General features: G+C 42.4%; 1 protein-coding gene across 1 annotated transcript; it reads right to left on the minus strand.

Moving 5' to 3' along the window:
- Positions 1-2,053: 2,053 nt before the first annotated feature.
- Positions 2,054-12,036, minus strand: GZMK (granzyme K). The gene is made up of 5 exons (XM_040630439.1): positions 11,876-12,036; positions 11,375-11,522; positions 5,130-5,280; positions 4,083-4,352; positions 2,054-2,441 (listed from the first exon to the last, which is right to left on the minus strand). Exons 1-5 carry the CDS (start codon positions 11,982-11,984, stop codon positions 2,268-2,270), a joined length of 852 nt encoding a protein of 283 aa, XP_040486373.1. The 5' UTR covers positions 11,985-12,036; the 3' UTR covers positions 2,054-2,267.
- Between the last annotated feature and the right edge of the window lie 4,736 nt (positions 12,037-16,772).

Below are 16,772 nucleotides of genomic sequence, written 5' to 3' on the forward strand. Positions count from 1 at the left end.
GATTTAAGAGACATGCAACTATATATTCCATGGATTTGGGATTTAGATGAGATATATAATGCTTTTTAAATAGTGAGTCCAGAGTCTCTGCAATTTCCCTTTTCTTTTCTTAGGAAATATAGCGTGGGATTTCTTGTTCAAAATCAGTACATTTTTAATGAATCAAAATGATACAAAATGGAATACTGAAACCTTTTTTTTTTTACTTACTTTTTTTTTTTTTAACTATGTAACTTTCAAAGCAGTTCTATAATTTTAAGCAGGTTCCTTTTTAACCCAGTGCTTCCACTTGTCAAAATATTTCTAGCGGAACAGTCCTGGTGAATGGTTTCCGAGAACCATGACAACAGATGAACAAACAAACAAAAGCATCCATTTTTATATGAATGTAAGAAACTCGATGGTGGCATCTAACAATAAGCAGGTTGCATCCTCTGAAACCCGAATGAAATACAGAGACTGAGAATAACGCTTTGGTTTCTGACTATTGAACGAGAAGCCTGAATGACTCCCCCGTCCTCTGCCACCAGATTGGAAATTGTCAGACTCTCATCACGGGGCAACCACAGTCAAGGACAGTGAGACCCTCTGGGGCACTGACTGAATTGCACTCTGGTCTGCAGTCCTCAGTTCACACTGAAGGGCTTATAAAAGAGCAATCCCATGACACTCATTGTTCTTTTTTGTAAAATGTTCGTTGTCAGTGGCTTTCAGATTTGCCCATTTACCAGAATCAGTTGAATTGCTTTTAAACAGTGCAGACTTCCACCTCAAGCCCATTCAATCTGAATGTCTGAGCAAGGATTCGGTGCAACATGTGTTACCAAAGGATCTTCTCAAGTGATCGGGTGCAGTTGGTAGGGGCGTGGGAGCCCTGGAACAGCATCCTTTGACACAGATAGCCCAAAAAAGCGATCTCCAGGCCCCGTGCCAGCACCAGTGGTCCTACGCCTGGGCAGATAAATGCATTTTTATTTCCTGGATATTGTCATTCATATAACTGACTGTGTTGCTCCTTTTGCATTGATTCATGTGAAGCGTAAGAGGCAAATACAACTCCTTCTAGCTACAGTATGGGAAGAAAAGGGTGGCCCTTTGGTTATTAACACTCCTGTCTTCATCTTCTCCTTCTTCAAAGGTCTCATGTCCCCCTTGTGTCAGTTCCTTCTCCAAATTATTTCTTTATTTATTTCTGATTAAAATTTTTTTTTTTTTTTTTTTTTTTTTACCTTTTCACCCATTTCTCCCATCTCCCAACTGCCCACCTCTGGCAGCCACCAATCAGTGCTCTGTATCTATGAGCTTGAAGATGCTGCATATACGAAAGATCATAGGATATTTGTCTTTGTCTGGCTTATTTCACTCAGCATAATGCCCTCGAGGCCCAGCCATGTTATCACAAAGGGCAGGATTTCATCCTTTTTTATGGTTGAATATTATATATATAATATGTTATATATAATTATATATATGCATTATACATATTACTGAATGTTTTATGTGTGTGTATATATATACCTCACAGTTTCTTCATCTCTTCTTCCATCAATGAACACTTAACTGGCTTCCACATCTTGGCCATTGTAAATGATGCTGTGAGAGCGTGGGGGTGCAGATCATTTCTCAAGTTAGTGTGTTCGTTTTCTTCAGTTAAATACCTGGTACTGGAATTTCTGGATCACATAACATTTTCTATCTTTAATTTTTTCAGGAAAAATTATTTTTCACTTCACCTTTGGCGTTATCAAGGGAATTTTTGTACATTGCCTTAAATCCTGTGTGGAACAAAGTGTGACAGAAATCAATAAGTACTATCCTAAATATTTGGATAAGCTTTGATGATTCTTTCTTCACTTGAATTGGGGTGCTTGAATTTACCGCTTCTTATTTTTAAAATGCAGTTTAAGGTAAAATCACAGCAGAAATCACAGCATAAACCTGGTTGAAGGTGGTGCTTGGCTAAAGGCTTGGGTTTTTTTGCCCTTTGGGCGAGTGTGAGTGGAATGAGGAGTGTACCATTTGCTTTACCTTGCTTCCATCAAAGACAAGGACACAGTCTTCTAACTTTTATTCAGAATGAAGTCAGCCTAGTAAAAATGGCAGCTACAGACGGGAGAGAGAACCTGATTCCTTGACGAAACCAGTCCTACGGGGCCAGGAGGGGACCCTTGCTGCACTCCACTTCACATCCCACTGCATATGAAGACAAAGGTGGCCTCTAGAACATCTTATGAAAACAAAACAAGCAACTGGTAGATCCAAGAAAATCATTTGTGGCCGTAGTTTGCATGAGATGGGGCAAGCTGGCTTTTAATCCAAGCCCAGTATTTCCGGGTTATTAGGGTGTAGATTCCAGGCTTCTTGGCATCACCACATCTACGACCTGCAGAGACTAAGGCATAGAAGGCACCTTTGCAAACCAAGGGGCCGCCTGAGTCACCCTAGAATGAAGAAAATAGACAGATACTTGGTGAGAAGCTGTTGACCTCTTTCAACCATCAATTATCTGTTACTCAAAGGATTATCATGTGGGTCCTTGGTTTCTCTGTGTCCTGAAGAGTGTCTGATATAGCCCCTTACTGTGTGGGTTGTCTCTGTCTCTGGCCAGGGCAATGGTTCTGTCCATCTGTCTGCCTGTCTCTGCCTATGTCCCTACCTCTGTCTGGGACCATGTTTCTGTCCATCTGTCTGTCTCTCTTTGTCCATATCCCTCTGTCCAGGACTACATATATATACAACCTTTGATCATCAGTGACTTGATGGAATTTGATTCATTAAGGAATGAGTAGGTATAAATTTAAAGGAATCCACAGAAGAAATGTTTAAATTGTGGATTTCATTTTGGCGCCCATGGGTCGGAAATCAAGTTGCTACTGAGACGGGCAGAAAGGAGAAATGTATCATAGTAAATACATTGGTGGCAGGGACTCGGTCGGTTTTTTTTTTTTTCCGTGTGTGAGTTCTCCTGTCGTTGAACTTAACGCTGCAGAGCATGTTGTAAATACTTGCTCCGTGAACGGATTATTGAGGACTCAGAAGGAAACATGTGACGACAATTCTGTCAAGGAAAGTGACAGGGTGAAAAGAGGGGCCTTTCAAACCTGAAGAGCAGCCTTTGCCTCTGCTGCCACTCCCATCGGGGACTGCAGCTTCGTGCTCTGGTCGCCATGGAAAGAGAGGCTTCGGGGAACGACAGTCTCGGGGCACGGCAGGTACATGTGATCTTTGAAAGCCATCATGCCCTCCCCTCGACAAGGCTTAATTCAGTAGGATGTCAAGAGTGCATTCTAATTTTTTAAAAATTAGTAACCCAGGGGCGCCTGGGTGGCATAGGCGTTAAGCGTCTGCCTTCGGCTCAGGGCGTGATCCCGGCGTTATGGGATCGAGCCCCGCATCAGGCTCCTCCGCTATGAGCCTGCTTCTTCCTCTCCCACTCCCCCTGCTTGTGTTCCCTCTCTCGCTGGCTGTCTCTATCTCTGTCGAATAAACAAATAAAATCTTTAAAAAAAATTAGTAACCCAGCTGTGCTGCGTGTCACTGTAAACATGAACACCTATGTTTTTTTTACTGCCTAGGGAAGCAAGAGATTCTGGAAAGTATGACTCCTGTTCCTTTTAGTCAGTTTGTCAACATTATTTAAGAAAGACATACTATATATCTGAGCTCCTTACATTTGAGCCTTCCAACACCTCTCTATAGATTGCCTACAATGGTGCGTTCTGGGGGCGGGGGGAGAAGGGGTTATCTTTCAGTCACCACTAATGACCTCAGAGTTGGTAGGCTTTCTAAGGATGGTAAGATCCCTTGGAAGAAGCCTGTAAAAGTTATCAAATGCTGTCTATCACCCTGATTCACAGACATTTAACGAGTGCTTATGTGTTGGGGAGTTCTTATGACTCATTCACATTGGTAGATGAGAAAGAATGGAGAACTCAGTGCAGGAATGGAGAGGAACTCTCTGGAGTTATGATTTTCTGTTCTCCGCACTTCCCTCTGTGCCAGGGAGCACAGGGAGCCTTGACTTCATGCAGCACAGCGCTCTGAGATGCTCTGAGATGCCTATTTGACCGATGGGCTCTTACCTGGCAGGAATCCTTCTGGCCCCTGGCGTCTCCTGCACATATCATGTCTTCAGTTATAATAGGGTTGTGGTTGTAATAACTTGGGCTGTTGCAAAGTTTTCGATTTATGACCGTAACGGTGACTTCACGCAGGGTATCAGACATCATTAAAAATTGTGGGTCGGTGGCTCCCCAGCCAGTAACCTGGCATTTTGTTCCAGCTCTGATATCATTTTTGGAGCTTGGGTGGAGCAGCTGGACATGTTTGTCAAGTGTTGCAGCCGTGTGAAGCTGACAGATTAAAAAGAGAATGAATTATCATTCGTCCCCAGTAGTATTCTGCTATTAGTCTGAGCGATGTATGTGTGGTCCCTCTGGTCTAGGAAGGCATCCCTCTCCTTGAATCTACTTTGGTGGTAGCCTGCAGCTGTATTTGTGGTTGTTGCTTTTCCGAAATGCTCTCCAATCCCTGTAGAGCTCAATGATGCTCGGGGAGGGAGCCTAGACAGAGCAGGAACTTTGCCCAGTCTTAAGCAAACTGGCCTTTGCTCTGCATTGGATGGTTTTCTGTGGAATAACATCCATAGGTCATGACTTTGAGGGCTGGGCTGTTTCCTGCTGGATAAGACCCTTGAGTATGGTCTAGACTAAGTTTGGACTAGACTAAGTATGGTCTAGACTAAGTTATAACTCACTTATGTGTCCCTGAATTCACTTGGTTGGCTCGGTTGTATAAAGGACTTGTATTTTTTCATTCGCTAATGATAAAAGCATTTGGGGAAAAAAAGCTTTCAGTGGGGATCCTTGGGCTTGTTGAGATGTTCCCCTCCCATATATGTGAGCATCAGGGTTGCTTTTCCTTGTTTAAACACAGACCTGCTTCATTTGTGATAAATTCTTGTTCCTTTCAAGGCAGTATATGGAGTAAAGTAGGCCCCTATAGAATATGTCACGTTTCCCTCCAATATGGGGACGGTGCTAACAAAATGCTTTTGTGTAGATGATTTAACAGCTGAACTATGGTGTGTAAGAATGCTGGAGAAACTGAAGGAAGGAAACACTCCATACCTTAATCAGCATAATATCATTCAATTTACGATGTGATATAAGTCTTGAGAATGGTATGAATTTTTCAATCTCAAAAGTTTGTTTGGAGGCTTCATTCTTTGAGAGAGAGTGTGCTCCTAAAATCACTTTGAAAAACTGGACTTTTTCATGCCTAAAAAAAGCAAAGAGAATAGAAGGATCAGAACGAGTCCCAAATACCCCAGTGGGGAGTAGAAATGGTGGTGAACACCCAGGAACAAGGACCATCTCCAAGGTAACCTTGTTTGGATTAGGTGGGGTGACAGAGGTCTTAGTGGACCCAAGCATGAAAGGACAATATCAAGGGCCAAAAGCCCTGCTCTCAGACTCACCCCACCTCAATTTCCTAGTATTGCAAATGAATATCAGAACTTTTACCTTACTGCGGGGAAAAGGAGTGAAATTCTAATCGAGATCAAGTTTACAACAAAATTATGTTAATTTATGTAAAAAGAAATATTTCTCCAGTTGTGGGTCAAGATTTATATCTACCATTGTTAATTTTTTTAATTAAGGTAGAATAGACATAACATAAAATTTATAATTTTAAACCATTTTTAAATGTCCAGTTCTGTGGCATTAAATACATTTACATTGTTCATTTATCACTGCCATCAATCTCCAGAACTCTTTCATCTTCCCAGCATTAAGGGTTTTAATAACTAAAAGGTGAAGACTCAACTCTGTATTTGCCAGTCTGGTATATCTACACTTCATCTCGGGGCAATATGGAGAATAAGATCCATTATGTGGCTGTCAGATAAGCTATCTTCTGTCCTGTCAATTAGAAAGATAATTTGGACAAGAAAGGAAAACTTGCTTCAAGGTAAAAAATCATTGCTACTTTGAAATAAAGTGGTAGGGTTAGTAGCCATCGATAATTCCATTGTGGATATTTAGAAGATAGAAACAGGTGAGTCAGATAAAGAAACAGCAGTTGTTTTGTCTTACCCCTGGTCATATGCAGCGCCAGTACCACTGTTTCAATAGTGCCACAATTGATTTGATTTACTGCATGTCGAACAAAATTACATTTACATCTTTTTTTTTTTTAAAGATTTTATTTATTTATTTAACAGAGATAGAGACAGCCAGCGAGAGAGGGAACACAAGCAGGGGGAGTGGGAGAGGAAGAAGCAGGCTCATAGCGGAAGAGCCTGATGTGGGGCTCGATCCCATAACGCCGGGATCACGCCCTGAGCCGAAGGCAGACGCTTAACCGCTGTGCCACCCAGGTGCCCCAAAATTACATTTACATCTTGTTATGAAAATAGAAATAATGAGATCTTGACAACACCTTGGGGTGTTCACCATACTATAAAAAAAAAATCTCATTTTAATGCGTGCTTTTAGGATGCTGCTTCAAATCCTTCAGGGAGCAAGGAAGATTCTAGAAAGACTTATACTAGTTTATGTAAAACTATTTCATTGTCACTTGAAAGAAGGATCAAGACAGATTACAATAAAAACATCCACACCCATATAAGTCAGACAGAGAAAGACAAATACCGTAGGATTTCGCTTATATGTAGAATCTAAAAAACAAAACAAATGAACAAACAAACAAACAGAAACAGGTTCACAGACACATAGAACAAAGTGGTGGTTGCCAAAGGGGAGGGTAGGTGGATGGGCAAAATAGGTAAAGGAAATTTCAAGAGGTACAAGCTTTCAGTCATAAAATAACTCAGGGGGAGGAAAAACACAGCACAGGGAATATAGCCAATAATATTGCAATAACTTTTGTGACAGATGGTAACTATACTTATCATGCTGAGCATTTCATGATGTGCGTAATTGTCAAATCGCTGTGTTGTACCTCTGAAACTCATATATATTGTATGTCAACACCACTTCAATTAAAAATGAAAACACACACATACTCCCACACACAGATTCATAAAGATTAATAAGAATTAAAAGGCACAGAAACATACAGGAAAAGGAAGAAAGTGTTGTTTCAGGTTTGAAGAAGGAGCTCAGGACTACGGTGGGGTGGGTTTGCATATGGCAGGACTGTGACTGCCGGGAATGACCACTCTTCGGTTTCTACCAAAAGAGTTTATTTTGGTTTATATTGGGAATTTCAGCTCTATTTGTTGAAAAGTTTGCCTATTGCAAAATCAGGATGGGGATGAAATTTCTCAAAGGATGTGGATCAGATTTCCTAGGATTGATTCAAACTCAAATTCAACATACTCATTAAACCCAAACTGTGGGGGGAGGTGGGGGAGAATGATACCAAATCCCTAGGACTACTGCTTTAACAGAAAAGACAGAAACATGCATAAATAACGAACACAAGGAAGGCTGTGGGGGTACAAATGAGGGTGTGGTAGAGGAATTTTGATTAGGGGATGGATGTTGAGAAAGTTTCTGGTTTCCCTCATCTTTTACCATTGTCCTTGATTCCTTAGTGCCTTGGAAATATTTTGGTTAGTTTTCTCTCCGCTGGGACACGTTAATACCCAACACAACGCACGCAGACCGTGAATGCTTTCTGACTTTCCACTTCCTGATTCGCCTCAGCGGGATCTGCACCACAAAGGTCAATTTTTCTGCCACAGGATACCTGGAATTACCTGATTCTGGGATACCGCCTCCTTAGCTAGACCCAGGTCCGAATTCACACAGAGACGTAATAATACCAGTCTTTTTCATTTGTTTCTTGTAGGGTTTCTGCACAGGGGGTCTTTGCTTCAGAATTTCCAGGAGATGTGTGTTTAAATTGCAGCTTTCTGAGTCCCGCCCTGGACTTACCTAGAACAGAACTACATGCAGAGCGGGACCAACGTGTTGCTCCCAGTAATCCTTTTCTGTCTACTGAAACATCGTTTCTATTGGGCCTAAAAAGAACCCATTCCCAGTGTTCGAGCTGATGCGATGTATAGTCCTCACTGGGGGAAGGGTTCTTTGGACAAAGGTGACACACATGATAAGTAGGGGAATCAGGACTCAAACGCAGCTTTTGTGATTCCAAGCCCAGTGCTCTTTTCTATGACACTCTGGAAACCTCACGCCAAGCTCCTTCAAACCTCTTACTTCCTCTGCCGGGTTGCCTCGGCACGGAGCCATGGTTCTGCTTAGACCCACTCCTCCAGGGCTGACAGAGACAGGGTCCTGACTCCCTGGAGGTCTCTTTTTTCAAAGACGGGAGAGAATTACCCGACTGTCGGAGAAAGGTCCCATCCTCAGCACGCCTGGGCCATCAGACTTGGGCCTCAGTGACTCCCACGCCAGGTGCAGATAATAACACGATGAGATGATATAACACTTACTACGTTACTGTGCTGTGCCAGGTTCTGTGCTAAGCGTTTTACGTACTGTCCCTCATTTACACTTCCCAACGGTCCTGTGAAGGAGGCATTAGGATTATCCCCACTCTGCAGAGGGGAAGCCTGGCGCTCAGGTAGATAAACTTGAGAAAGACCCACGGATATTAAGGGGAGGCTCCGGGATGCAAATGCAGGCGGGTTGGAAGCTCAGCTGGTTTGAGCCCGGGCCTGAATCTTCACCATGCTACTCTGGATGCCCCGGGGGTGGTCTGAGATGGGGGGAGGCCGTGTGGACGGGGCTGCGGGGAGTCATCTAATTACAGCCCAGGCAGGTGGGGGGCTGCTCAGTGAGAGGGGGAGAATCAGGAAGACAGTGGAAAAGAGCTGGTGAGAGTTTTGCTTCTGATAAATTGAAACGCTGAAAATAAAATTAGAGAAGAAGCTTTTTTTTTTTTTTTTAAGACAAGAAGCTTTTTTACTGGTTTCCTTTGTTAGTTGGCAAGGCATCTGATAGAAGGGCCAAGAGGCGCAGTAAGGAGCTGCATGGATGGGTAGTGAGAAGGGGGCACCCCAGATCTGGCCTCCTTCACCGTTTTGCTGAGAGCAGAGGCTGTAGTTAGTAAGCTATTCCCCCAGGATACTTGGGAGCACATTTGTGGGAAGCCACCATTAAACTATTTCATAAATATTTTGGATTTCATAAAGTTTAATATTTTTCCAAGCACCAGTCCGCCTACATTTTTACACCCAAGTGTCCTGGAGAGGAAATTTGATCCACATATTCCGGAGTTCTTTAAACTCTGGCCATTTAAAATGGTATTTAGCAAGAGTTGGTTTTTCTTTTCTTTCTTTCTTACTTTCTTTCTTTTTTTTTTTAATTCCAATATCTGTTTTCCCTAATTTGTCAGTTTGAGGACTCACTCTATTGAGTCAAGTTCACGTGACAAAATTTTAAATTCAAATTAATCATATTATTTACTTTTGGATAGCACTTGATGGCTTGTGAAGGACTTCACACACTGTGCTTTTGGCTTGGCAAAAAAAAAAAAAAAAAGAAAGTCTTCCAATTTATTTCCTTCCTTCTATCCAGCCTTTCTTGAGCATTTATAAGTCAAGGCCTGTGTCTGGGGAGGTGAGAATCCACTTGAATGTGTGCTGTAAGGATATTTGAAGATGTGCATATTTGGAATTGAATGAGCATTTCTTGATAGTCCCCCTCTGCCTCACTGGTCCCCAGGAGACAAGTGCTCTGAAAAGGACAGAAGTGACAGGGATGCGAGGGTGATGGCTATGACAGCTACAACCCCATTTGGGTGCAGTAGCCATACTAAACTGGAAATTACTAGCTTGCTATTTAGAAATAAAACAGAAGTTCTCACTTTCTGCAGGCTTCAAAATTTCTAAATTTGTGCCTAGTCTTATTAAAATGGGGGCAGAAGCAAGTCAACTCAGTTTTTCCATAGCCTGGCGAGCAAGCCATTATGGCCAAGAGATTCTTAGGTGAAGTGCTATAATGTTCGTAAGGAAAGAAATTCCCATCTCTTCTTGGCTTATTCAGGCAAGAGACAGAAGAAAGAAACATAGAGACAAAAACCAAGCAAAAACCAAATCCCCCCCAAACCAACAAATAAACAAAACCACAACAAACACCTAATTGGTTTTCTATGGCTTTTCCTTTTGCAAAGGTTGCGGCATCCCAAGAAGAGCTTGGGACTCCTTCAGCTGACATAGAGAATCGCAGACTGAAATGTACTTTGAGAAAAGCTTTTGTTCTAACTATTCCAGAAGAATGGCTCTTTCTTTCCTTGTAGAAATCAGCTGTAACTTTTTTTTCTCTCTTTTTCTGCTGGGAAGTTTGTTGCCCCCTTAAGTTGGTCCCCAACTGTGGACCCCAGGCCTCTAGGGTAGGAGGCGGGGCAGAGGGGTTAACAGAAAGGGTCTAAAAATCCATTAACGAAGCAGGCTTCTCGTGCTTATAGCAATTACGGCTGCAACTTATTTGTGCTTACAATGGGCTAAGCACACTAAAATATTTAAATAGATACTATTTAATCCTCCAAACCCCATGAAGCAGGTATTACTATTATTATTTCCCTTTTGTAAAATGGGAAAGTGGAGATGCAAACACAGGCTGTCTGACAAGGTCAGGAAGGTCGCTGCTCCAATTACTACCGTTGCTGCCTTCCCTGGCCTTCCACGAGGACTTGGATCTGTCCAATGGCCTGCCTGGGAAAGGTGGCCCAGCTCTCCCTGAAAAGGAAAACTCAGGGCGGAAAACGTGGATGGGCCAGAGGGTAAGTCAACTCCACCAGTTGGTCAGTGATCACAGAAGCTAAAGGTAGATAAAGTCTTGCCATTCACCGCCGCATGGACGGACCTAAAGGACAGTATATGCTAGGAGAAATAAGCCAGAGAAAGACAAATACTGTGTGATTTCACTTACATGTGGAATCTAAAAAACAAACAAATAAAAAGCCCACAGTGAACAGTAACAATAAAAAAAAAAGAGACAAACAGACTCACAAATATGGCGAACAAACTGGTGGTTGCCAGAGGGGAGGGGTGGGGGGAGATGGGCAAAATGGGCAAAGGATTAAGAGGTACAAACTCCCGGTCATAAAATAAATAAGTCACAGGGATGAAAACGACAACACAGGGAATATAGTCAAGAATATTATAATATACCTGATCTTGGTGAGCCTATCATAATGTACATAACTGCTGAATCACTATGTTGTACCCCTGAAACTAATTTAATATTATACGTCAACTCTATTTCGATTTTAAAAATATACATATATATGATTGAAGTGTTATTCATACCCCTTGATATTACATCTCTATTCATCAAACATGACTGTGCTCATTAAACTTAGAATGTTAAAATACAAAACTCTCTCCGGGGAGAGGCGAGCTTCTCTTCTTGCGCACAAGGTGAGCGCGGGTACTCACCGGGAGCGGCAGTGGGCTGCGGACAGCACCCAGCGCGGGTGGATCAGCACGCCCCCGCAGAAGTGCTGGCCGCGGTACTGGATGGAGGCCATGAACGGCCGGGAATGTGGCGCCACTTCTCGCCCTCCAATAATCTCCGTGCCGAAACCTGCAGAAGAAAACCCAAAGATATACTATGAAAGATCCAAGCAGATTATTTCATGTAATTCTTCTTTTGACAGTCATTATATATTTCCAAGATAAAAAAAAAAAACACTACAACACCTAATAGCTATAATAATTTTACTGATAAATACATGTAGCATACACTTGATATATATTATATATAATAATATAGAACACCTACTTTAATAATAATATATCATAGTATAATAAATATAATGATTTATAGTACACTTTCGAGGATAGATATGGTTGGGAAAAATTTTCATTTCTAAGTAACAACACAATCGCTAGAAATTCATTTGCTGCACAAATGCGGTAGGTCTGGGAGATACTTACACTCTGGAGTCATATAAGCCCCAGCTGTTAGGAAAAACAGAGAAAAAGAAAACTTCACCATTTTAATGGCTTTGATTGAAGAAGCCTCCATGAAATATTCTGACTGCATTGGTGAAGGAAGAAGATTCTGAAGACTGAGCTTTGACCTTGAGAGTTTTGTCTTTCTCACCACAAGGGTTTCAGACAGCAGTGGTTGGAACTCGAATCTTGGTTTTTCACACCTATGTTTGAAAGTGTTTATCAGTTTGAAGAGATCAGATCTATGCTTTTAACACTTTTTTGATGTAGATGCAGTAAAGAACTCCCTTCAGGAGTGAACCCTCTCCAATATCTGTATGAGGACTCATGTTATAAATGGTGAAAGAATTCCAAATATCCAAGCCATAAGAACTTAATGGAGTTGCAGACAGGATCCAAAGATGTTCATTGCTCTATAGCAATACTTATTATTTTTCCTGGCAGAAAAAGTGCCTATCATATTTAGTTGCTCTCTATTTTTCACTTGGACATAGATTTACTATGTGGAGAGACGTGGAACTTTGCACAGATGGTAGTTGCATTGCAATAAGGCTTAGCTAAAGCCAGAACATCATCCAGAAAAACCCATATGTTTTGTAGCAAACTTATTCCTGGTCATGCCATTTACTCTAAATTTGACCAAATTTGGGTTAATTTTAGTTACATTTTTGGGAGATTTCATAATGTATTAGAGAGGAACATTGGTAACATATTTTGAATTCCGAGTCTTTCCTTTACTCATTTATAATTGAAAATAATCATGTGATTATCCAAGGCCTTGGTAATAATATCTTTTTAAAAATCGAAGACCGCATTTCGTCATTGTCCTCAGGAACAGATGATAGATGTATTGTCTATGGTACTTTCTCCCTCACTACCAAAGCTATTAGACTTAAGATTCTACAAGATTCCGTTTGTGCTTCTTGCTGATCAATGGTGCAAATTTCATAAAATGAGTACAAGCAGATAAATCTGGCACTGGAACCCCAATCCAGAAATACTGACCAAAATTTACCTTGAATTCACAGACCTTATTTTCTTTTTTCCAAGATACATGCATCCTATCCTCTTTTTTTTTTTTATAAAGGAGAATTGAAATCCAGAGCTATTATGCTTGGCAGGTTGCAAGAGAATCCCACCAAATTGTCGGTTTTTAGCATAAGACAGTAGGACTAATAATAAACAACATTATAATTGTATATGATATATTATAATTATATAAGTGAAGTGTCTTAAATTATTTCCAAATTCTCTTTACATGATCATTTCTATACTTTCACGTTTTCTTCTGTCTGTGAGGAAGGCAGGTCAACTATTATACTTACACTACAACTGAAGAAGCAGGCTCAGGGACGCTAAGTAATTTACCCAAGGGTGCACAGCACGTAACTGGGACCACATTATTTGCCTGACCTGAAATAACTTGTATGTTAAATATGCTGCCAAAGCACGGAATTTGAAAAATATCCTGTTTTCGCTTTAGAAGAATATGGCAACAGTAAAGCTCTTCTGGGTGTTAAGTAAGCAGAATTAACGACAAAATAAATGCAGAGCAGTGACTTCCTGTCGCGGAGTCCCAGTGGGTGAGACAAGGAGGAGCCGGATTAAGAAAAGCCACAAACTTCAGAAACCAAACTTGTTGGTTCCAGCCAAACGTCCCTATGAATTTTCAAGTCACCTTTGTCACTGCTAATTGCCTTAGGTAGATCCCGAAGAAGCCACTTGTCCAAGCTGCGAACTGGACCTGGGGAAGCCAATTCCCTATGATGTTGGGGACATAAGGAAAATCATGTGTGACATGCGGAAGTGGTTTGAACTCTGAGGAGGAAATGAACTGTGTAGAGACAATGCTTCATTTCTGGAGGGGTCAGGAGGCATGGTTAAAAACATCTCTCAGCTGCTTGTTTCTATGTAGTGAGGACTCCTCTCCACGTAGCTTTTTACAAATTGCTAAGCATTTTCAACTGAATTTCCAGGGAGGTGGCTGTCAGTCTTGTTTTGTGGAGAAAGACTTGCTAGAGATTACCCAGCTAGCTGGCGGCGGGATCGGTCCTTCAGCCCTTTCGTGCTGGCCCCAGGCTCCACATTGCTTTCAACCTGACCACGTCTCCCCTGCTTTGAGAAGTCCCTGGGGTTTAGACGTGCTAAGAGGCAAACTGGCTCTGCAGAGGGGACAAAGGATTTAGCCGTATACGTTGCAATTAGACATGGGTGAGATATAGTTCAATTGGGAGGACAGTGTCGTAACTCTTTCTTGTAGCTGACCTGGAAAATTCTGAGAATCAATTTGGTTTATAGTAATGAGTTATTTGCTTTTGGCTTCAGACCGATGCGCCAGTTAATAATATCATTTGTTATTATATTCGGGATCCTGGATTTGAGAACAGTGAGCTGTGTAACATGATGAGCTCGGCGATCCAATTTATTTCTGGGTGTTGGTTTTGTTCTGTTGAGTCTGCTGTGGGGAGAGCGTGTTTGCTTTGGATGGCTTTTGCAGCAGCTGTGCGGGGCTGAGTGAGTGGGAGGCGGTGCTCCACGCCGGACCGGCTTCACGACCCAGGGACCTTGCGGTCCGCCTCTGCTGCATGGTGCTCAGCGGTCCTCATGAGCTGCTCTTGGAGAAGCTGTTTTGGAGCACAGCGTTTTTGTTTTCCTTCATCCCTCCTCTCCCTTTTGATCCTCCAGTGTTTCGGGAGACCCTCATAGAACAGCGGTCTGCCCAAAGACCACGTGTGGTTCTCTCCGCTGGCCTGCTTTCTTTCCCAGACGAGACACCTGCTTCGCCACTTCCATTAGTCATGCCCTCTAAAGCCATGCAGCTCAAAACGTGTCCCCAGAACTGTCTCCATCCGTGACCTGTTCATGACCCACCTGGGGCAAGCTAAGGACAAACTGTCAGTTTAGAAGCAGTTACAGCCATTTATCAGGGCTTCATACTAATTTATTTTAGTTAGTGAAATGTCATTTATTATCTGTTCAGTCTAATCATAAAATAAGGCATATATTCTTTATGCCTTTTATACAATTCAAGTTTTCTATTTACTTGTGTTGCATTGTATAAAAGTATCGGTTCACAATGGACTAAAACTGAAATCAAACAAATTAACAACAACAACAAAAACCCAAAACACACCTGCTCTTCCCTGCAAGTAGTCTGACCATGGCTCTGTAGACACAGCTGCAAAGCAGATCTGTTTCAAGCTCTTTCCTTCTCTTCCCTTTTAGCCTCCTTTGAAAAAATTTCCCAACACCAAGATTTTCAAGACTCCCCTGGCTGTCCCATCCTCCTCAGCCCCAGGCATGTGAGATCAGGATTTGGCAGAATTCCCCTGGGTCCTTCTTTTATGGCTCACCACCCTATGAGCCTTGACTTCTGTCCGGTAATGGTTTAGTTCATTTGATAAATGAATCTGCCAACAATTATGGTGAAACTATGGTAGTTTTGACAATTGGCTGGGAATGGCTATTGGGGTGCTGTATGACAGCACTGTGTCCAGAGGTCCCAAGAAAATATAGACCTAGCTTCACATTACAGCCATGCCTCCCATGAGATTTCTTAAAATGGATGAGCTTGAGAACAATCACAAGAAAGGTACCCCTTGACTGGGACCCGGGCCGGGGTTTTGGCTTGAGCCTCAAGGGCGGAGGCTTCTCCGTGGTCATCGTACGCCATGGTTTCTCTCTGACAGAGCAACTGGGTGAGCTGGGTTGTGGCATGTGCAGCGCTGCTTTTTCCTGAGCCCCTTAAATACTTCCGAGAACTGCTCCAGGACCTCTCCTTGGTGGAACGGTGGTGGGGATGAGAGTGGGTTGGAAGGAACTTTGTTCTATCTTCCTTTGTCTTAACTTTTTATCGTCAGAACGTATTTTGCATGTGAAATCACCTTTCTTTCTTAAAGATGAATTTGTGTCCTACCCACCACTGCTGAGTTAAGTAACACGATAGTCCCTTCATCTCCTGCTCCCTTTACTCCAAGTCAGCGATCCGACAGCAGCAGTTGACGAGGAGAGCAGTGGGTAAGTACGGAATGTCGGCAGAAGGAGCCACCACAGGAAAACACCTCAAGAGCTGGCCAAGGGGGCCCCTAGTACTCCCTGAGCTGACTGCCTGGTCAGATGCTGTCCTTCTCTCAGTGGGTCCTCCAGGCCGCAAGATGACATAACTTCGTTTTCTTTTCTTCTTCAGGGTGGCTTTCTATGTTCATTTTCCCTGAGCCGAAATGTTGTGGGAGTGAAGAGGAGAGTCCTACATGGGGTGGTCCCCACGATGTCCTGGACCTGAGGCAGATCCAGAAAATCTTGCACTCACGCTGTCTGCAGCCTTTGTCCTAAAAGATTTACACATGTGAAAATCCTTTCACCAGGGACGACTGCCAAAGGAAGGTTTGCAGCCCTGACCTCTCTTCCCAGCTACGGGCCTGTGGGGACACTGGCCTTGCACAGAGAAATTGAGGACTTTTGAGCCTAGTGGGGTTTTAGGGAAAAACCTTGGGTCTATGTATAGGTAAAGTCAAGGAAAAAAGCAGCTGATAAAGGCCAGAAGAAAGATAGAAGCAGGAAGGGAAGGAAAGGAAATAAATACTGGAGAGAAAGAAGGAAGCAATTGATTGAGGATAAGAGAACGCGTCTATTTATATTTAAATATCTCAGATGTGTCCCAAGCCAAATACATCAGCTTTGTACAATAGAAACAGATCTTTAAAAAGGAATCATCTTATATTGAAAGCAAGTCCGTTGTTTGAACTAATCAGAAGGGTTTCATAAAATAAATAAGGTCACAGCAGGCAAAATAGTAGGTATTTCAAAGAGAATGATCAGTTTGTTTATGAGGCGATGGCCTAGCTGCAACTCAAAAAATCAAGTGTTTCATTTAGATGAG

This window comes from Ursus maritimus, unplaced genomic scaffold (assembly GCF_017311325.1).
Source record: "Ursus maritimus isolate PB19 unplaced genomic scaffold, ASM1731132v1 scaffold_15, whole genome shotgun sequence".
NCBI lineage: Eukaryota > Metazoa > Chordata > Mammalia > Carnivora > Ursidae > Ursus > Ursus maritimus.